Source organism: Hyaena hyaena, unplaced genomic scaffold, assembly GCF_003009895.1.
Source record: "Hyaena hyaena isolate Hyena2069 unplaced genomic scaffold, ASM300989v1 scaffold_29, whole genome shotgun sequence".
Taxonomy (NCBI): Eukaryota; Metazoa; Chordata; class Mammalia; order Carnivora; family Hyaenidae; genus Hyaena; species Hyaena hyaena.
The window spans coordinates 4,585,623-4,607,209 of NW_024080661.1; the positions used below are offsets into that span (position 1 = coordinate 4,585,623).

At 49.5% G+C, this 21,587-nt stretch overlaps 1 protein-coding gene across 2 annotated transcripts; it reads right to left on the bottom strand.

Annotated features, from left to right (window-relative positions):
• Nucleotides 1-1,153: 1,153 nt before the first annotated feature.
• Nucleotides 1,154-13,935, bottom strand: ANKRD40 (ankyrin repeat domain 40). Of its 2 annotated transcripts, none has more exons than XM_039227866.1 (5): nucleotides 13,743-13,935; nucleotides 8,768-8,916; nucleotides 7,895-8,380; nucleotides 5,190-5,362; nucleotides 1,154-3,628 (listed from the first exon to the last, which is right to left on the bottom strand). In XM_039227866.1, exons 1-5 carry the CDS (start codon nucleotides 13,874-13,876, stop codon nucleotides 3,482-3,484), a joined length of 1,089 nt encoding a protein of 362 aa, XP_039083797.1. In that variant the 5' UTR covers nucleotides 13,877-13,935; the 3' UTR covers nucleotides 1,154-3,481. The 2 variants fall into 2 exon arrangements, with proteins under 2 accessions (XP_039083797.1, XP_039083796.1); XM_039227865.1 differs by having other exon boundaries at nucleotides 5,181-5,362; nucleotides 13,743-13,934.
• Between the last annotated feature and the right edge of the window lie 7,652 nt (nucleotides 13,936-21,587).

The following is a 21,587-nucleotide window of genomic DNA, read 5'->3' on the forward strand; positions in this document are numbered from 1 at the left end:
GCCCCTCCCCCGCTCGCTCTCTCTTTCTGAAAATAAATAAGTTAAAAAAAAAAAAAAAAAAGGCTCTTCCAGACAGGTTCTCATAGCCGGCGTTCCTCAGCGTGGCCATAGCCGAGTGTGAGAGCACAGAACAGCCCAGAGGCTGCCCCCAGCCCTGCCAGTCTGACTGGTAAGCAAGATGAAGGGCCGAATTAAATCTGGTCTTGAGCAAACCAACCATTTTCTGTAGGTAGCATCTACCTGGCACCAGGCTTATTTGGAAATTTGGAAGGGGTCTCTTCTCTTTGTCACCGTCCTGAGTTTCCTGGTGTCTGACTCTCCCCTTTCGTCGCCCTTTCTCCTTGGTGTGAGGTGACCGGTCGTAGGGGGTAGTTTGTCTTTCTTCCCTAATGGCTTGTGGTAGGTGCGGAGATGGCGCCTTTGATGGTTTCCCTCTCTGTATTTGGTCAGCCGGTGCTGCGGGACCATCCGTTAAAGGTTAATCACATTGTTTTTGGCAGCCTGTTTCTGCCCAGGATGTTTATGAGTGTGTGGAAGATGACTTCCATCCTTGTGATGAAGCGAATATGAAAGCACAAATGCCCAAATTATTCTGCCTCTCCTTGGTGCTAAGAAAAGGTCTCTGCTGTGCCCTCTGATTTATTAGGCCAGTTGGGCATGACGTCGGCGTTGTGAGGCTCTAGCGGCCCTCGGCCCCCAGAAGCGCAGATTCACCCGGCATCGCACTCGGCTGAGGATCTGAAGGCGGGAGGCTGTACTTCCTCTCCTGCCTTCGGAGTTCGGTTCCGAGCTCACCGAGGCCCTGGCGGGTGCTGCCGGCCCAGAGGAGAGGCTCAGTTGCGTAAAGTAAACAGATGATCAAAAAAGGTGGCCAAGGGAGGAAGCCCTCCATCCTGGCTCACCTACCCCGGGGAGAGGAAGCTGGCCACTGAGAGCCAGGAAGAAAGGCACTGCACAGTGTCTGCAGGGGCCCCGGACAGGCACGGGGCCGTTGGCAGCAAAAAGATAGAGGAGGCTCAGCTGGGTGAACGGTCCCTTCGACTTGTGCCCTCGGGCACCGTGTGTGTCCCCAGGGCCATCCAGCTTTGAGCCCCCCTGTGATTTGAAGTATAGTGCTGCCTAGGAGGCCAAAATGAAAGAATAGGGGGCTTGGGTCATTAATATTTAATTTTAATAATACTTGGTATGTTTGAACAGTCGGCAATGCACAGAGAAAACCGTCTTGGGTGAATGTTTACACACGGTGTGAATACATGCGTTAACTATGCGGTGGGGGGGGTGAGTTCACAGTTAACAAAGCTAAAAAAAAATCCTTGTTATAAATTACACAAAGCATATAAAAATATTTCTCTGAATGCATAGATTAAGACTTTAAACTCCCCTACCGGCAACTGTTAGTCTCATCCCACCGCCCGAGGCAGGGGTCAGGTGGCCACGGAGGACTTTACAAGGGAGGAGAGAGGCCAGCGTAGGGCTCATCCCTGGCCTGAGACACCTCGGTCGCCCTCGCCGGTTTCTGAACCGGGGAAATGCCCTGGAGCCACTCCGTAGGCCACCTCCCTCCCGGCCAGGACCCCCACTGCTTTGGAGTCTCTAACTGATCTAAGTGGCTAGAAGATTTTAACCCCAGTGATTTAGACACAAATTAATACTGGATTTGTTTCCGCCAGGATCGAACTAGCCTTAATGGTATCAGTAAACGATCACTTTTTCCAAAGGGAAGGAAAAGAAGGTTAGTAGGTCTCGGTAAACTAGCTTCGGACTGGTTGAAACACAAGGGCTGTTTCTTCTTTAAAGCACTTCAGGGAAGGGGCTCACAAGGAACTTCCCTGCAGAGTCTGACTCTGCGATGCAGACACCGGACAGGGGTGAGCACATTACCATCGGGAAGCAGGGGACCCGGGGGGAAATCACTGAATGGCGTGATTCCTCAGAGTTGGTGTCGAGGCCGTTCTCTGAGCACAGCACTCTCTTCCACTGACACCTCCTGCATGTTCTCGCTCTGTCAGCGATCAGTCTCAGTGTTCCAAAAATATTACCGCTGTTAGGAAGTGAAGTTTCTTTGGAAACTATAGGCACTATGGGGAGGAAGCTTCCTACGGCGGCAGGGGTGTGTTCTTCAGCAGCGGGCTTCGAACCCCTGCCCTCCTGTTCATCTAAGTGTGCTCGTTCGTATTTCTAAAGTGAAGCTGTTGGTTTCAACAAGACGGTGGCTCTTTTAACGTTAATGACACCGAAAGGAAGGGAGAGAATTCTCCAATGCGTTCTTTGCAAAGATTCTTGGGCCGCGCTCAAGAGTGTAATCCGGTGTTTTTCCAGAACCAAGCCTGGTAGACGCACAAGCTGACTCTGTGAAGCGGAAGGGTGGCGGGTGGTGGGTGGTGGGTGGTGGGTGGATGGGGGTGTGTGTGGGGGGGGCAGTGGGGGACCCTAAGGCCCAACAGTTGGTTTACCAAAGCGACGGATTTCAGAGTTGTGTAAAAACCTACTGATTTCAAAATAAACCTCGATCTTTGATACAAAAATAAAGACGCAAACTCCTTTAGCTCAGCTTCCCACAATCACCTGTAAAATAGCATCGGATGCAGTTTCGCAAACTGCTTTTCATTCCTGGCGGGGCACGCGAGTGGGGACCATGGGCCCGCCACGTCCATGTTCTTTATCGGATGGTGCGGTTCAGCCGAGAGAGGCCAGGAATCACTGCAGAGGGTTAAAAAACAAAAAAGAAAGAAAGAAAGAAAGAAAAAAAAGAAAAAGAAAACGGCTGCTCTTTTTAGAAAGCGTCAGAGAGCCCTCTAGTGAGCACAGCGTTCGTTAATGCAGAGACGACTGTCCAGGCGACGGAGACGGAGAGGCGGCCCCGAGGGTTCACAGAGGACAACGTGGGGGACGGGCAGCTCTTTTGGTTAACAGCCTATTTACAACTAGGTAACTGTATTCTTAATTGCTTTAGACCTGAGTAACATGTGTAAATATGTTAATGTGACACCTCACAGCCACAAGTCACGCTAAAAATTCACGGGTCCGGTACCTGTGCTTTCCCCAGTTTCCTCTCTAGCCGGATCACCCTTCAGGAGGGTCGTGAGCGGGGCACCCCAAGAGAGCCCTGCGAGTGCCCTGTCCACAGGCGGGGCCGCAGGCACGCCCCGCGCTCCCCGCCTCTGCTGGGACGGGCCGCTCAGGTGGGGCACGGGAAAGAGTGGCTTCAGGATGGCCGGCTCGTGCCTCTCCAGCTTCGCAGCTGTTCACAGCTTCAAGCAGCAGGTTTATTGTGCACCAAGAGGCTTGGAAGAGTGTGGCACCGCTGCGGGGGGTGGGGGGGCAGGGGCTCCCCACCATGGCAGAACGATGTTAGTGTCAATTACGCAGTGGCACCGGGGCCCTCTGGGGACGCGCGAGACATTTCGATCCACGGCTCTCCCTGGGCCTGGAAGTGATGCGCACTGTCACGACACCCAGCGATCAAAGGTCCCTGCCACACTTAGTAAGTCAGTTTGGAAGCTCTCCGGTTATAGCAAGGCCTCTCGGTCAGTGTGGAGGCAGCGTTTCTGAACAGGAAGTTGTTTTCACTGATCATTAAAACCAGTTCCAGCTCCTGGAAATCTTGGAGTCGAGCCACGTCTTTGTCCTAAAACAAAACAGGTTAAACACATTAAGGGGAGCCGCTCGTCGGGGCGCCTGGGGGGCTCAGTCAGTTGAGCGTCCCACTCTTGATTTTGGCTCGGGTCACGATCTCACATTCATGGGATCGAGCCCCATGTTGGGCTCTGCACTGGGCATGGATACTCTCCCTGTCGCTGTGCCCCTTTCCTACTCACTCTCTCTTTTTCTCTCTCTCTCAAAAAAAAGAAGCACTGCTTGTCTATGTTTGGAGTGTTGTGTTGATACCAGTATCTTAGCCCATTTTATTTATTTATTTATTTATTTTAAAACGTGTTTTTAGGTTTATTTATTCTGTGAGAGAGAGTACAAGCAAGGGAGGGACAGAAAGAGAGACAGAGAGAGAGACAATCCCAAGCTGGCTCTGCGCAGAGTGTGTAGCCCCAGGCATGGCTTGAACTCACAAACCCGTGGGATCATGACCTGAGCCGAGATCAAGAGTCAGACGCTTTAACTGACTGAGGCTCCCTTAGCTCATTTTAAAGCCTAAAAGAGGGGCGCCTGGGTAGCTCAGTCGGTTAAATGTCCGACTTTGGCTCAGGTCATGATCTGGCAGTCCGTGAGTTCCAGCCCCGCATCTGGCTCTGTGCTGATGGCTCAGAGCCTGGAGCCCGCTTCTGATTCTGTGTCTCCCTCTCTCTCTGCCTGTCCCCTGCTCATGCTCTGTCTGTCTCTCTCTCAAAAATAAACAAACATTAAAAAAAAAAATTAGGGGCGGCCGGGTGGCTCAGTCGGTTAAGCGTCTGACTTTGGCTCAGGTCATGATCTCGTGGTTCCTGAGTAGGAGGCCCACGTCAGGATCTGTGCTGACAGCTCAGAGACTGGAGCCTGCTTCGGGCTCTGCGTCTCCCCCCCTCTCTCTGCCCCTCCCCAATCACGTTCTTTCTTTCTCTCAAAAATAAATAAACATTAAAAAATTTTAAAAATTAAATTAATTTTTTTTTAAAAAAGCCTAGAAGAAAAAAACCCCTGCGGCAGGCCATTGGTGATTGTGCCGGAAAGTCCTCGGGGGTGTGAGCTGGGCTGGACGGAGGGTGGAAGGGTGGAAGCCGCGAACGCAGCAGCTACTACCCGATGAGCGCACCCTGGAGCGAGAGGCCATTCAGACCAGTTTTCCCCGGGTGCCCTGAGAAGCCAGCAACGTCGGGAGGACCACACAGGCAGCGGTGTGGGCTTGCCCTATAATTTTACCTGGTTCTTACGTCACAGAACACGGGGCACATCTGATAGTACACTCAAGTAATCCTTACATGTCGCTACGCAGCCGCCCCAAACCAGGCCCATGTGAATGGTAATTCAGAACATTCTCTCTGGTATCCTGCAACTTTCAAAGATGTCATGTCCCTGTAGACCAGGGGAGGGGAAGAAAGCTCAAGGATGACATCCGGAAAACCACCCTTTGCTCCTTTTCTAGCCTCTTTTCAATTCTTAACTATGATTCATCCAGCAGAGGAGGAAGCTGGGTATTTTCCAGATGCAAAAGAGCAAGCAGCCAGTCATGCTTCACAGACCTTTCTTACCTTTCTTACCAGAGTATTGGGTAACTTTCTGATCTTCTCCACCTGGTCTGGATTAACGCCCAGCTCACAGCAGCTCACTCTGAGCAGCTCTTGATAGGTGAGCTCCTGTCGGTCCAGTTCAATTTCGATGAAATCATTTTCTCGAAGAGATGGGTTCTGAATCCTCACCTTGAGTACCAGCTCTAGAAAAAAAAGAAGAAAAAAAAAATGAGGGAGAAATGTTAATGAATGGTTCCTGCATAGTCAGCTGACGTAATTTAAGATCTTTTCCAGAAGCTGGTGATACATGATTGTGGCCTGTGCCGAAGACCTGAGCCACCCAACGAGAACACCAAGCACCGTCAGCATGGGGGTTGCTCAGCCCTGGTTCTGGCTCTGCTCACAGTTCCCTGCACTGTCCTCCCCACCTCGAGGGCTGCGGTTCACGAAGTAAAAGGGGCGTGTATTTGGGGGGAAACAGCCACCCCATGTGTTGAAGGATAATTAACTTCTGCTGCCGGTGCTGAGCAGGTAAAAGCTTATGAACAGGTCTGGGTATCAAATCACACAGAAGCAGGGGAAGAGAGGCGGAAAGAAGGCACAGGCAAGATATGGGATATGAGTTCCTCTAAAAGGATTTAATAATTGTGACTCTAAAGATATTTATGAAATATGAAATTCCTGGGGTGCCTGGGTGGCCCAGTCGGTTGAGCGTCCAACTTCAGCTCAGGTCATGCTCTCACAGTTCGTGGGTTTGAGCCCCATGTCGGGCTCTGTGCTGGTGGCTCAGAGCCTGGAGGCTGCTTTGGATTCTGTGTCTCCTTCTCTCTCTGCCCCTCCAATGCTCACGCTCTCTCGCTCTCTCTCAAAGATACGTAACTATTTTAAAAAAATTAAAAAGAAATTTGCAATTCCTTGCAATAAACACGGTAAAAGAGCAGAAAGACAAGCTACTAATGAAACGACGGTCTGACTGTGATCTGAATGCAGCTTACCTCAACAAGGAAGGAGTCTGGGTGGACTTTGGGAAGAAAAAAAGCACTATTACTTAAGGGTCCAGGATCTAAGCAGTTCTGCCCTTAAATTCTGAGCCTGGCTGCCAAGATGGCCCAGGCCAAACACCTCCGTGGGCTTGGTGGTTCTGTTTTGCTCCTTCTATAGGAATCCCTCACAGCACCGCTAGGCCACTGTTTTCAGCATGTATAACAGCATGTCCTTAAAGCCAGAAAGTCAGCCAAAAAGTAAAGGTTAGGCTAGACTGTACACTGGGGTGTCTGTCTGGAATTGGAGGGATCAGGATGAACTTGTTTTTAATACGTTTATAAAGATAAATATATATAGAAACACAGGGGGAAATGTAAATAGGACTATATACAGGTGTTTCTGTTTGCTCGCTCCTTCCTTCCTTCCTTCCTCCCTCCCTTCCCTGGCTCTGTGTAGCCCAGAGGCCATGACGCTCCTGGAGCATAAGTGCACCCAGTGTCCACATCCTAGTTTCTGAACCCCATTCTCTACCAGGAAGACCAAGGGCGCCTCGGAGAAATGGTGGCCTCCAGGGCGGGGGCATGGAAAGTCACACTCAGAGCCTGGAGCCTCTTGCTGCACCAGAAAGGGAGGAAGTGCTCCAAGGATGGTGGCAGGTGTCCAAACGACACGAGAACTGGCTCGGATGGGCTCCCTCTGGACAGATCTGGTATAATTTGAACATCAAGATAATGATAGTAACGAATTATAACCTAATAATAAAGAATCTACGAGTTCATACGGATCTAAATGGGGGAGAAGGGGAGGGCCTTCTTTACAATAGGATACTAACTAGTCCCTAGAGAAAGATAATAGGAGATTGTATTCTTTTTTTTTTTTAAGTTTATCTGTTTATGAGAGAGAGGGAGAGTGCCCCCGTGAGCAGGGGATGGGCTGAGAGCAAGAATCCCAGGCAGGCTCTGCACTGCTAGCACAGAGCCCGATGCGGGGCTTCATCCCCCAAACAGGGAGATGGTGACCTGAGCAGAAATCAGGAGCCAGGCTTAACTGACTGAGCCACCTAGGTGCCCAGATAGGAGACCATGTTCTATACAATGCCTGGCCTGGACTCTACACAAAATATTGAGGTCCAAGATGATAGAGAAGGGCTGAGGAAGCTGCCAGGTGAAAGGAGAGTGGAACAGTATGATAACCAGAGGCGACAGGTGACCCCGGGCAAGGGACAGGGGTGGAGGGAGCACAGAGAGCTGCAGAGGGCACCAACACTTAAATGTGGCCTGGAGGGGCACCTGGGTGGCTCAGTCGTTTAAGCGTCCGACTTCGGCTCAGGTCATGATCTCGTGGTTTGCGGGTTCGAGCCCCGCACTGGGCTCTGTGCTGGCAGCTCGGACCCTGGAGCCTGTCTCGGATTCACTGTCTCCCTCTCTCTCTGCCCCTCCCCTGCTCATGCTCTGTCTCTCTGTCTCAAAATTAAACTATAAAAAAATTTTTTTTAATTAAAAAATAAATATGGCCTGGATTAGAGAACGCAGATGGCTTGGAGAGTGGTACTATAGCAAGGTTACACTTCCTAAACGGGATCACTGGACTGTGGTTACGTAACAGACTGTCCTTGCTCTTAGGAAAACTTCTGTACGTTTGCAATTAGACCCTAAATACCTAAATACATACATACATAAATCCCACCCCAATCCCCCCACCCCCAAGACCCGGGAGTGAAACACCAGACCTGTGGACCTCTGCAGGGTTACCTTGCATATTAAACGGAAATGCCCCCGTGAAGAAGAACGGCTGGAAGGCTGGCGCTGGCCCTGCATACGTCCCATTTTGAGGCTCCAGAGATACTGGTGGCTTGGACGGGACAGAGGAGAAGAGCGAGCGGCTCTGACTCACTGGGGGCTGACAGACAGGACCCGGTTTTGTGCTTTCTGGTGTTCTGAGTATGGCCGAGGGGGCAGACACGTCCCGGTTCTGAACCAGTGCCAGCGAGGCGTGGTCCCGTGGAAAGGGCCCGACCAGGGCAGGCTCCCCGGCGGCCAGCAGTGGAGGGGCGCCGTCCACAGGGGGTGACGCAGAAGGTGTGGAGGGGCCCCCGTTCTGGAGCGGGGCCGGGTCCTCAGCCGCCTCAGGGGTGTAAAGGAAGGGGAAGGCCGGGTTGGCCAAATAGTTGGGAACAAAGGACAGTTCTGACTCCTTCTTCAGCTGGGGGAGGCTGTCGTCACCATCATCTTCTTCCACTTTACAAAGAAGAAAACGCAGAACATTTACATAGGCCTTTAAAAATTACCAGGAAAAGAGTGTCTTGTGAAAGCTAGTGTCCTTTGGTATAAGGCGTATTTTGTTCGGTGTTTACTGCCTCTTCAAATCAGAAGAGGAAAGAGTGTTTCCTTAGGTTTATGGTCGCCGTTTTGATTGCCTTCAGTTTCACACACTGAAAGAATAAAACCTTCTAACGCCTGCCTATCTGGAAACAACATGGAGTTGCTATCCAGGCACAGTAGTATCACCTTTTGCTTTTAAAAATAGATTTGTGGTTTGCCTGGCAATCAAGAACGCAGCCAATGGTATTGCAAGTCTCAAACGAGTTTGACAAAATCAAAAGTTGCCCCCAAACACAGACTCACCCCCCATGATCTTCCTGATTTCTCTCCTTGACGTCAACTGGACTGGCATTTCTCCTTTTGTCGTAAGAATCTCTTTGTCAGCTCCTGATTTTAATAAGTAAGAGACCACCTGACCATGATTGCGTTTACATGCCCAGTGTAAACAGGTCCTGTCCGAAGAAAAGGAGAAAAGGGTTCAAAAGAGAAGAGGTGAAGTGCGATTTCAAATTACAGGTGCTAGTCAATGAATGCACGCAAGCCTGTTAAAGAGTTCAGCAAGAGCCAGGCGACCAGGCAGGTAACCTCAACTTTTCTTTTCAGAAAGCGGATGATCAAAATATTTGGTATGCTTGAAATTTATTTTTAAATTTCATTTCCAACCCTTGGGAAAAACTAATTCATCCTAGGAGTTTTCATTTCGATGAGTTCCAGGAGGCTGGCTGGCTAACTCTAATGGGATTGCCGAGTGGTCTATCAGCAACGCTCATTAGAATGTCCAGTCTCTTTGGAATGTTTTTATAGTGCCACTTTCCTGTTTAGGGACAATGGAAACTTGCTTCATATGTATCAAATGACACATGCAGATTAAATCTCATCAGGCTAATAATCATCTACAGCTTGCTCTGTCACTAAAATTATTATTGCTACAGTAGACATTCCTGGCTGAATCTCAGTTGCTAACTCTTTTTCCTTTTCTTTCCTTCACACACACACACACACACACACACACACACACAGTTTTGAAATTTCCATTTTTAAAATACTTGGCTCCTCTAGTTCTCTCCAGAAGGCTACAAACATACCCTCATCTGCTTAAATGTAAGGCACTGCACAGACTTTAATTCCTAAGGCACTTTCAAAATGTACATCAACGACCAAAATTTTCAAGAACTCTTCTAACATATTAGACTCATTTAAGTAAAACGAATTATTTATTATTGTACATACAGGAAGGGATTACGCACACTCTGGAGGGCTATTGTTTTAACACTGCATAGAAATATAATTAGCATGCTGGTAAAAACTCCATCTTAACAGAAATGGAGGGATTCAGAGTCGCTAAATTCATCCCCAGTTGCCAAAGCGGAATGACATTGTGGAAGGAAAATCCTTTTCCCCCTCTGTTCTGAAACGCCCTCACCCATTCTCTAATTAAGTGGAGAAAATTTCTTCAGAGCTTCCAGCCAAAACTGGATAAGATAAAGAACAGGACAATAACGTTCAGTAGCAAGAATTAAGCTAGGTCACTAACCTGGAATGCACAACTATCCTTAAAGTTCATTTGGTTCTGAGGGGAAGTTGATCTGCCCTGGCCTCCTCAACATTTCGGACTTACACAGAGCTAGCTTGGCTGGCTGGCTGGGACTCCACCAATGTTTCAGAGTGATATTCCACACGATTATTCATTAGAATTAGATTATCCTGATACCCTTAGGGTGTACTCTCTAAAGACTGCCAATTTGGGAAAAATAAGAGGAGGCTTAATGTAGGCTTCTGAAATAGGAGCTCATGGAGATAAGGAAGTATCTGCTTGGACGTGCAGGTACTTAATTGCGGAACAAGGGAACCAAGAACAAGGTGGACCCTGGTCCGAGTAGAAGGATCCAGTACATCCTTGATTGTGGGCAAACTGCAGCTGAGAGAGTGTTTGTCTGTGGATCTCTGTGGCACGGGCTTGAAAAGTGAATAATTATAATGAGAAGCGAGCGTTCAAAAATGAATGGAGCATGATGAGAAAAATATGTTCCCTTTTGGAAACAAAGTGCTCACTTGCTGGTAGTAAATCACTTGTTCGTGACAAGCTTGAGACTGAAGAAGGTAATTTACTGCCAGTGGGTCTGAGACACCCTGGGAAAATCAACTAGCTGAAGCATCGCCATGTAAAGTGGGGTGAAGGCAACGCAGCGCGACCCCCACAACCACGTGCTCTGAGTGGCCATCGCTTACAGTCCAGACCTGTGTGGCTCTGGTGGCCAGAAGTCAGGGCCAGTGCAGCCAGGCAATATTGCCAGCTTCTTCGTGAGCCATTCTACTTGCTCCTTAAAGCCAAGGGGTAGGCGCGGCACTTGAGCACTTGAATTACGATTGATGTGGGAACTCTATCTTTGAACTTCAACTCTTTAAGCTTTCAATTTGCAGTCAGAATATCCGGTTAGTCCTGGGAAGTACTTCAGACCAGAGGGGCTGGACATCCTTCATCAGGGCTGAAGGTGTGGTTACTGCCCAACGACAAAGGAAAAGCACTAAGCATTCTGCCTTTCTATGCTAGAGATTAAGTTTTCAATGCCAGCACTCTGCCCAATAATAAGAAAGTGATAGTTAACACAAACAGAATGCTTTTTACATAGGGGATGTTATTCTAAAGGCTTCATATATATATATGTATATATTATTTATATATATGAATTATTTATATATATTTATATATAAATTGATTCGATCTTCTGCACAACCTTTTAATTAAGTGGTATTATTGACGTCCCTCCCACTTTACAGAAGAGGAAATGGTGGCAGTTGGCAAGTAAATGAGCAGAACAAACAGTATGCTCCGGTGATTGTTACAGGGAGAATAAAACAAGGGAGGGGACCTGGGAATGCCAGAGGCAGGGGAGGAGCAGGGTGCCATTTTACGCCGAGGTCAAAGGAAAGGTTCACCAAGGTGACATCTAAGCTAAGACCTGACGAGGTCTTAGACTTGGAAGAAAAGACACAAAGGTCCTGAATCAGGACTGTGCCTGGTGTTTCAGGAAGAGTGAGGAGGCCGGGAGGCAGAATGAGGGGAGCAAGGGGGCCAGTCTGGGGATGAGGCACAGAGGGAGGGAGGGAGGACGGCGGGGACTGGAAGCAGAAACTCTGAGTAAAAGCGCCGAGGGTCCTAGAGTGCGATGGGGGCCATTAGAGGGTTTTGAACAGAGTGAAATGATGTGACTTTCGACTTAGGTTTTAAGTCAGGATCCCTCTGCTGTGCTGAGAAACGACTACAGGGTACAAGGAGACAAGTTTGGGGGTCGGGGGGGCTATAGTGAGCATCGGGGCACCAGGATGATGGTGGCTGTGTACCAGAGGTGCACCCAGAGGTGTCAAGGAAGAGCTAGTGAGAAGTGGTCAGATTCTGACAAGAGCTGTAGGAGAAGCTGGCAGAATTAGCCGACACGCTGGATGTGGAATGTGAGGGAAAGACAGAAGAAAGGAGGTCACCAAGGGTTCTGGGCTGAACCTGTCAGACGCTGAGCTGAGTAGGACTCAGAGGAGCAGGCTTGGGGCAGGTAGGGGGGTGAGGGGAGATCAGGAATTCAACCTTGAACCTCGGACATGAGGCGCCTAATAGACATCCTCCCCGAAAAGTCTATGAGAGGCCTCTTCAGGTTGCTTCAGATTCAGCCTCCGTTTACTGAGCACCTGCTACGCGGCAGGCGTCGTGATTAGGAAAGCAGGGTCTCGAGTCAGATGCTGGGTTCCTTTCTCGTAATTTCTATGACCTTGGGGGAAATTGCTTAATCTTCCTGGGCCTCAGTTTCCTCATCTGTAAAATGGAGAGGATAGCAACAGCTCTGTTTTGGAGGAGTTGGGAACGAGAGAGTACAGGCAGAGCTCTTAGAGCCTGGCTCATGTCACAGAGCAAACTCAAGACGTGAGCTATTTCTACACTGCTTCATCTCCATCAATGGTCACAACTCTCTTCTCACATAACTGGAGACTGAAGTGAGTCAGGGAGGTGGTATGAGCTAAGCAGGAATGGAGAGCCCAGGGAAAGATCAGGCTTCTTCCTCTACCCAACACTGCCTCCCACTGCCAAAACAGCGAGTCACAGCTTGTGAGCCACAGAGCCGGCGCTCGGAGAAGGTACGCACCCAACAGCAAACTTGCTTGCAAACACGTTTAAAGAACACAAAACAAAAGGCAGTCGTGTCTACTGTCTCCGGCCGCCCGGACAGCTGTCCAGGCTGTTCTGCAGGAGGCAAGTAACTTTGTGAGGGAGTCCTGGAAACCGCAGTTGCGGTCATAGCTGTGTGGTCATTCTCTGCCCCGGGGCCCATCTCCGAGGTCCTTCTCAGTTCCAAGATGTAGGATGCCACTCGAAAAAATAAAATAAAACATCTCCAAGCTCACGGTAATTCTAGGCTGGGAAAAACAGGCTGCTTAAAAGCATGACTTGGAGCCAGTAACAATTTAATTTGAAATGTGAAGAGGGCAGAAGACTACCACACCCAGTAACTTAACACTAAAAATCGGACCGGGGCATCCTAAAAGGTGACTCCTTATTTAATTGGGAAGGACTCGGTTCGCCGGGCAGGCATCTAGCGTCTTGAATTCAAATTCTGCACCTAAAACTGTCAGAAGAAAACAAGGCAACACCCTCTATGGGATAAAGGAGTAAGTCTTCCCTCAACAGGCAGCTGGAGGCAGCGGCAAATCCGGGCTGCGGCGGGGCAACGGACAGGCAGGATAGTGATGCAAAGTGATTTGGGTTTCGTTTTGTTTTGTTTTGTTTCCGGTCTTGGGAAAAGAAATCCTGCTAATTTAGAAGATTCGTATTCGCTCAGTTGCTTCTGCTTTTTTTTTTTTTTTTTTTTTTGCTCTGCACAGGTGTGTTCTCCAGAAGCTCCTATGGCAAAATCATCGCACACGCCAAGTGGGGCGAGCTCCGCGCGAGCGGGCGAAATCAACCGAACCGTAGCCGGCAGGGCTCGGGCCGCGGGGAGCCAAGGGGGTGCGGGGCGGGAGGGGGGCCGGGGCTCGGGGTGGGCGCTGCCCGGGGAGGACCACGTGGGCGGGGACTGGGGCGGGCCGCGCGCGCCCGACGGCGCCGCGCAGGGCGCAAGGGGGGGAAGAAGGGGAGGGGGGCCCGCGCAGGCCTCGCGAGCGCGCGGCCTCCGAGGCCCAGGCGTCGGGCCACGCCTCGGCGGGCGGCCGGGCCTCGGCCGCGGGCGACCCCGCCCCACGCCCCGGCCCCGCCGGCTGCTCGGACCTAGGCCTCCCCCGCTCCCCCACTTACCAGCCGTTGACCTCATTTTGGGAGTTCACATCCACCCCGCTCTCCACCAGTTTCTGCACCTCCCGAATGTCCCCCAAGGCCGCGGCCTCCCGCAGCCTCTCCTGCTGCTCCTTCTGCTCTAGGAGGGCGCTCATCTTCCCCCTCGGGCCCAGGCCCCAGCCGGCTGCCCGCCCCGCCCCGGGACCGTCAGCGCCGCCGCCGCCGCGGCCCGCTGCCCGCCATGGGGAGCGCGCGGGGCTCGCCCGCCCTGCTCGCGCCCGGCCCGGGGCCGCTGCTCCCGCCCGCCGCCGCCGCCGCCGCCGCGCCGCCCGCCGCTCCCCGGCTGCTCCCGGCCGCAGGCCCCAGCCTCCGCCCCGGCCGCGCCTCCCGCAGGCCGCCTCCGGGGGACCCTATTCGGAGTGACAACCCTGACCCAGATCTTTTCCGTTCCTACCCTCGGCCCCGGCGCGCGGGCTGGCTGTTTATGTAACTGCTGCACAACATGATCTGCCGTGATTCATGGACTATTTTTAGACGTCCCCACCCCGCAGCTTCAGAGGAGGAGGACAGACACCGGGAAAGAGAAGAAAGCCTCGCCGAGAGCCAGAAAAGCCTTATCCTCGGGCGCAGGCTGTTTACCAGGCATCAGAAATAATTGGTGTTTCTTCACACCGCCCCCCCACCCCCACCCCCGGCCCAAGTCTTTTGGGCTCTTTTTCCTTATCTGAACCGACTCTTGCCCAGCAGGACGGGGAAATGGGATGAAAAACGATCCTATTATTACATGCCCGTAATTGCAGAGATAGATTACACTGTTCTTTCTTCTTTTGACAGTGCTTGGGACCAGCCAGTTGGAATATTTATTTCAATCGCTGTGGTTTTACATCTCATTTTAGACCTATTTCTTCTAACTTGGCTTGCGGGGGAAAATATTTATATTGTGCCCAGAGACTATAAACTGTAATTTATTACTGATTATAAACCATAACTGATTACTCCTCACGAAGGCCGTGTAAGGATAAAAGAAAGCAACACCGCAGAGATGGTGGCGTTCTCTCTCCCCGTGCTGATGCCAGGATCTCGCCGGAGAGCCATGGTGTGTATTATACACAGCATTTTGCCTGACTCCTGCCTGATCAGTCTCATGGGGCTCAGAGCCTCGGTTGGCACTGGTTTAGCCCAAGTGCCTCTGATAGAGAGAGGGAGAGAGAGAGAGGGAGAGGGAGAGAGAGGGAGAGGGAGAGAGAGGGAGAGGGAGAGAGAGGGAGAGGGAGAGAGAGGGAGAGGGAGAGAGAGAGAGGGAGAGATCTTCCAGTGTGGCACAGCACAGGATGGAACCTCGCAGATGCGGACAGGGGGTTTAAGGAAATAACCCTGTGATGGAAAAGTGGAAGACCTGAACACAAAGAGGAGAAGAAATAGGAAGGGAGAACTTTAGCCATGCAGTTTTCAGTTACTCTCTCTTGGGGCTGCCCAGCAAGCATTTTTCTTGTTGCTGCTTCAGGAAGACCCAGGTTTGTTTATTTTATGACACGGTAATTCACACTGGGCTCAGTGCGCACCAGGTGGTGCTGCATATAAACTGACTGCGCACTTAAATCGTCCCCAAGGCAAATTGGAACTCAGCTTGAGCTTACATTTTTATTCGTCCCCCAATTTAAATTTTAATTCTCAGATCCAGCTTGATGCTCCGTCTGACGAGCACAGCACTGGAATTGGGTCCTTTAACATAATTTGAGTGATAGGGAAGTAGGTAGCGGTCTCTTTTTTTAAACAGCAGTTTTAAAACAGACGGTTGCTGGTGGGGTTGTGGGAGGGGCTGTGGGAGGAGCGATGGGCTTCGTGGGTAAGGGGCATTAAGGAATCTACCCTGAAATCATTATTGTACTGTATGCTAACTAACTTGGATGTAAATTAAAAAATAAATCATTAAAAAGCCGTTTTAAAAAATGGCAGTGACAGCACAACAAAGTCTGTGAATCCTTTCTTAAGAGGATTAGGGCACGTGCCCCACTGTAACTGTTAAATCAGTAGATATTAATATCTTCTTAAACTCAACCTTTGCTTATCTTGGACTCCAATCTGCTTCCTTGTTATCCTAACATAAAAAACACTTGGGGTGTGTGGGTGGCTCAGTCAGTTAAGCATCCAATTCTTAAATTTTTTTAAAATGTTTTATTTATTCTTGAGAGAGAGAGAGAGAGAGAGGCAGAGCGAGAGAGGGAGGCACAGAATCTGAAGCAGGCTCCAGGCTCTGAGCTGTCAGCTCAGAGCCCAACGCAGGGCTCGAGCTCACAAGCCATGAGATCAAGACCTGAGCTGAAGTCAGATGCCCAACCGACTGAGCCCCCCAGGCGTCCCTAAGCACCCAGCTCTTGATTTCAGCTCAGGTCATGATCTCATGGTTTGTGGGGTTGAGCACCGAGTTGGGCTCTGCACTGACAGCGTGGAGCCTGTCTGGGATTCTCTCTCTCCCTCTCTTTCTGCCTCTACCCTTCTTGCGCTCTCTCAAAATAAATAAATAAACTTAAAAAAACAAACAAACCAGCTTTTTCCACAAACTAAATCTTTAACACTGGCCACAACTGAATGCAACCTGATAGCTATTCTTTTACTTCCATTTGTCTATACTTCGCCTCACCTCTTGCTTACTGGGTTTACTAAGCATGCATTGTTTGCCAGGAACTATTCTAGTCACTGAAGGTATTGCTGTAAACAAAATGAGAGTCACTGGTTTCCAAGGACAGACAGTCTAGCAGGGGAAACGAGGCAAACAGTAGAATGCGAGAAGTCTTACAATAGAGGCAGTATGGCATATGGTGCGGTGTTTGTGAACAGGAAGATTAAAACCAGCCGGCATGTATTTGCATCTCAGCTTTCGCCACTCATATCATCTTAGATGAGTTATTTAACCTTTCTGTGCCTCAAATTCTGCATCTGCAAATAGGGATGATAATAATAGCATCTACTTTGCAGGATCAATCGTTCTGCGGATTGAATGAGTGTGTAAAGTCTGGACGCTGGAAACGCTCAGTAGCTCGTAGGTACATTACGATAAGGTTCAATCAAGAGCGCCTGTTAGGATGGGAGGGCAGTGGTGGTCAGGAAAGAAGGATAACACCCAGGTTTCTGGCTGGGGAGATTATGGTGCCATTTACTGAGATTTGAGTCAAAGAAGGAAGAAACAGGTTTCAGGTATGGCGATGAATTCACTTGAATCTCCTGAGTTGAGCTTTCTGTCGACCTTTAATTACTGCTTCTACCAACATTTACGCATTGCCAGGTACTACCCTAAGTGCTGTACGCGGATTATCTCAGTTAACTCTCACAACAACCCCATAAAGGTAGGTCCATCATGATTATCTGAGGCACAGAGAGGTTAAGTAACTTGCCCAACATGATACAGCTCAGTGATAGAGCAAGGCTTTGAACTCACACAGTTTGACCCCAGAACCTGTGCTTTCTTTTTTGATTTTCTTCCTTTTTTAAATTTTTTAAATTTAAATTTAATTTTAAATGGGCTGAAAAACGAGCAGGGGAAGGGCAGACAGAGAGGGAGAGACTCCCAAGCAGGCTCTGCACTGTCAGCACAAAGACCGACTCAGGGCTCAATCTCACGAACCTGGAGATCATGACCTGGGGTGAGATCAAGAGTCGGATGCTTAACACACTGAGCCACCCAGGTGCCCCTGGTTTTCATTTAAATAGAGATGCCCGTGATGAGTTGTGTATAGGAGTGTGACAGCGTGACATTTAGAAAGGAGTTCTGGGCTGGTGATTTGGATTTGCTCATCATCAGTACAAGGTGCCAAATGAGGTCATGGAAAAGGAAGAGATAGCCCCAGCGGAGTGTGTTGAATAGACAGCCAAAGACAGAGCCCCCAAAGAACACTCAACATTGTAATGATGGGCAGGAGAGAATCCACGAGTGAGATGAAGAGGAGGAAAAAGCAAAGGAATGGGGAAATTTGGAGAAACCCCAGGGCCAAATGCTGCAGATAGGGCAAGAAAGAAAGGACTGGAAACGTGTGGAATAGATTTAGCCCCGAGGAGACTGCTGGTGGCCTTGGAGAAGGAAGTTGCAATAGAGCGGTCAGGATGACAGCCAGACTATCATGGAGTTGGGAGTGAACAGGAGCTACTTCCTATGTATTAGATCCTCTGTGGGAATCTGGGAATACAGGGATGAATACAAAATGGCGTATCACCAAAAAGAACTTTCGTTTTAAAGGGAAAGACTCATATTTGCAATATTGTGTGGCCAACCTCAAAATGTGCAAGTGTGTGTGTGGTAACATCGCGGCACAGAAAAGAGGGTGCTCCGTTGTGTGTGGCAGGTGAAGAAGGAGGCTCCAGGTTGGCTTCAGGGAGCTGGTGATGCTTGGGCTGGGAGCTGAGAAAGATGGGCGGTAACGGCTGGAGTGAGGGAAGAGCATCCTTGCCCAGAGCAGTGGAATGTAGTGTAATGAGGTAGGGAGCTGGGGTGTAGAAGGTGTGGGGGAGCAGTAACAGATGAAGTTAGAGACAGGTCAAGATCATGGGTGACCTTGTGGTTTCTGAGTGGGGGTGATAGGGAGCCATAGAAGAACTATGAACGGGAAAGAGACAGGACTGGATTGACATTAAGATGCCTGAGGCAGCAGAGCAGGGGGCGGACGGCATCCTGGGGGGGGGAGGCGCACTGGAAACTGGGAAGCAGTTAGGAGACCTGTAGTAACTCGTTTCCTTTCCATGTTAGTTCACTGGAGCAGCCATCACAAAATACCAGATTGGTTGGTTTAAACAAGAGGAATTTATTCTCTCATGGTTCTGGAGGTGGAAAGTCTAAGATTAAGGTGTCAGCAAGTTTGGTGTCTCCTGGGGCCTCTGTCCTTGGCTTGCAGATGGCTGTCTCCCCTCTGTGTGTGCCTCTTAAGGTCTCTTTGTTCAAACCTCTTCTTATAAGGACACCAGGTATATCGGATTCCCCAGCCCTCCATTCCCCAACAGTCTCATTTTAACTTAATCACTTCTTTATTTTTTTAAAGATTTTTTTTAATGTTTATTTTTTAGAGAGAGAGAGCGCACACGCAAGCGGAGGAGGAGCATAGAGAGAGGGAGACACAGAATCTGAAGCAGACTTCAGGCTCGGGGCTGTCAGCACAAAGCCTGACGCGGGGCTCGATCTCACAAACCGTGAGACTGTGCACTGAGCCAAAGTCAGACGCTTAACCAACTGAGCCACCCAGGCGCGCCGTTAACTTAATCACCTCTTTAAGCGTTCATCATCATTATCAGGGGCGCCTGGGTGGCTCAGTCGGTTAAGTGGTCGACTTTGGCTCAGGTCATGATCTCACAGTTTGTGGGTTCAAGCCCCACGTCGGGCTCTGTGCTGACAACTGGCTCAGAGCCTGGAGTCTGCTTCAGATTCTGTGTCTCCCTCTCTCTCTGACCCTCCCCTGCTCATGCTGTCTCTCTCTCTCAGAAATAAATAAAACATTAAAAAAAAATAAACGTTCATCATCAAACATAGTCACGTTATGAGATACCGGGGATTAGAACTTCAACATATGAATGTAAGGGAGAGAGGGACACAATTAAGTCTATTAATACTTTCCCTTAGTAGGATGTATGGAATGGGGTCTGGAGACCACTGGGCACTGTGATGTTAATAGACTACTTTTCTTTCTGAGTCCCTGAGTCTGAAACGGACGATACCGGTGCTGGCTGAATTAATGCAGGATAGATGAATGAATCCATTATCCGTTCTTGGAATACACATGGAATGGTATCCGCTCTTAGAGGTCTGGGCAACAGGGTTGTATGTAGTGTAAGACTTGCTGAGGGTATGACCGGATAAAATCCAAAGGCATTTAGTATTTTCATTTCAAGTTATTATTTCTTGATTTTTTAATTTTTATTTATTTTTATTTTTTTGGTCTTCCATTGATCAGGAGCTCCCTGGGAAAAGGGTCTTCTACAATTGTCTCGGCATTCCCAGCTGTTAATCCAGTTCCTGGCACAGAGCACATATCAGTAAAGCTGGAAAGAACGAGGAAATTCGATTTCAAAGTTTTAGTGAGTAGAGGCTGGAACTTTGCATTCAGGTTTTATTTTATCTTATTTATTTTTTAATGTTTTTATTTTATTTTATTTTAATTTATTTCTAGGAGAGAGAGAGACAGCGTGAGCAGGGGACGGTCAGAGAGAGAGGGAGTCACAGACTCTGAAACAGGCTCCAGGCTCTGAGCTGGCAGTCAGCACAGAGCCCGACGCGGGGCTTGAACCCATGAACCGCGAGATCATGACCCAAGCGAAAGTCGGACGCTTAACCGACTAAGCCACCCAGGCGCCCCGATCTTATTTATTTTTTGAACGTTTATTCATTTTTGAGAGACAGAGCGCAAGCGGGGGTGGGGGCAGAGAGCGACGGAGACACAGAATCCGAAGCAGGTTCCAGGCTTGGGGCTGTCAGCACAGGGCCTGATGTGGGGTTCGAACTCCCGACCCGTGGGATCATGACCTGAGTGGAAGTCAGATGCCTAACTGCCTGAGCCACCCAGGTGCACCTGCATTCAGGTTTTATAAGAACTCTTCGAGGTTCAAGATCTATACTGCCTCCCTTCCCACTTCTGGTGGTAGTGGCAGTGGTGAGCCTTCAAAAAAAATGCTTCATTGAGGGACTCCTGGGTGGCTCAGTCGCTTTAGTGTCTGACTTCGGCTCGGGTCATGATCTCTCGGTTGTGGGTTCTAGCCCCGCGTCGGGCTCCGTGCTGACAGCTTGGAACCGGGAGCCTGCTTCGGATTCTGTCCCTGTTTCTGTGCCCCTCCCCAGCTCGCATTTTGTCTCTCTCTCTTTCTCAAAAATAAACATTAAAAAAAAATTTTTTTAATGCTTCATTGAGCAAGGAGTAGCCATTGGCACCTGAGAACTCTCTCATCTCACTGCTACATCTACAAACTGATGGTGCCTTTTTTCTTGTTTCAGCGTAGAAAGAAAGGGTCCTTTCTTGTAGCAAAGGCAATAAGCTACAAATATGTCCTGAAGCCTATATCACCATCATCATCTTTTTTTTTTTTTTTAACTTGAAAGATCTAATTGGCTCTATTAAATGAGTCATGAGGGGCGCCTGGGTGGCTCAGTCGGTTAAGTGTCCGACTTCAGCTTAGGTCATGATCTCACAGTTTGTGGGTTTGATCCCTGCATCGGGCTCTGTGCTGACAACCAGCTCGGAGCCTAAAGCCTGCTTTGGATTCTGTGTCTCCCTTTCTCTCTGACTCTCCCCTGCTCACACTGTGTGTGTGTCTCTCTCTCAGAAATAATAAAACATTAAAAAAATTTTAAAGAGGGGCGCCTGGGTGGCTTAGTCGGTTAAGCGTCCGACTTTTGCTTAGGTCATGATCTCGCGGTTCGTGGCTTCGAGCCCCGTGTCGGGCTCTGTGCTGACTGCCAGCTCAGAGCCTGGAGCCTGTTTCGGTCTGTGACTCCCTCTCTCTCTGACCCTCCCCTGCTCACGCTGTCTCTCTCTCTCTCTCTCCTAGAAATAAATAAAACGTTAAAAAAATTTAAAAAAAATTTTTTAAAGGAGTCATGAATTGGGCAATATTCCATCTAGCAGAGAAGAGTTCCACTACCACATTCCTTTTTTTTTTTTTTAAATGTTTTATTTATTTCTAGGAGAGAGCGAGAGAGACAGCGTGAACAGGGGAGGGTCAGAGAGAGAGGGAGTCACAGACTCTGAAACAGGCTCCAGGCTCCGAGCTGGCAGTCAGCACAGAGCCCGACGCGGGGCTCAAACCCACGAACCGCGAGATCATGACCTAAGCGAAAGTCGGACGCTTAACCGACTAAGCCACCCAGGCGCCCCCCCCTTTTTTTTTTTTTTT

What these genes read in the sequence shown, in the direction of transcription:
- ANKRD40 (XM_039227865.1), bottom strand. Translation starts at nt 13,876, where the DNA reads ATGAGCGCCCTCCTAGAGCAGAAGGAGCAGCAGGAGAGGCTGCGGGAG. An exon ending in AATCAGGAAGATCATGGGGG is followed by an intron (nt 8,381 to 8,767) that starts GTGAGTCTGTGT and finishes TTCTTTGTAAAG; the next exon opens with TGGAAGAAGATGATGGTGAC. An exon ending in ATTTCCGTTTAATATGCAAG is followed by an intron (nt 5,363 to 7,894) that starts GTAACCCTGCAG and finishes TTTTTTTTCTAG; the next exon opens with AGCTGGTACTCAAGGTGAGG.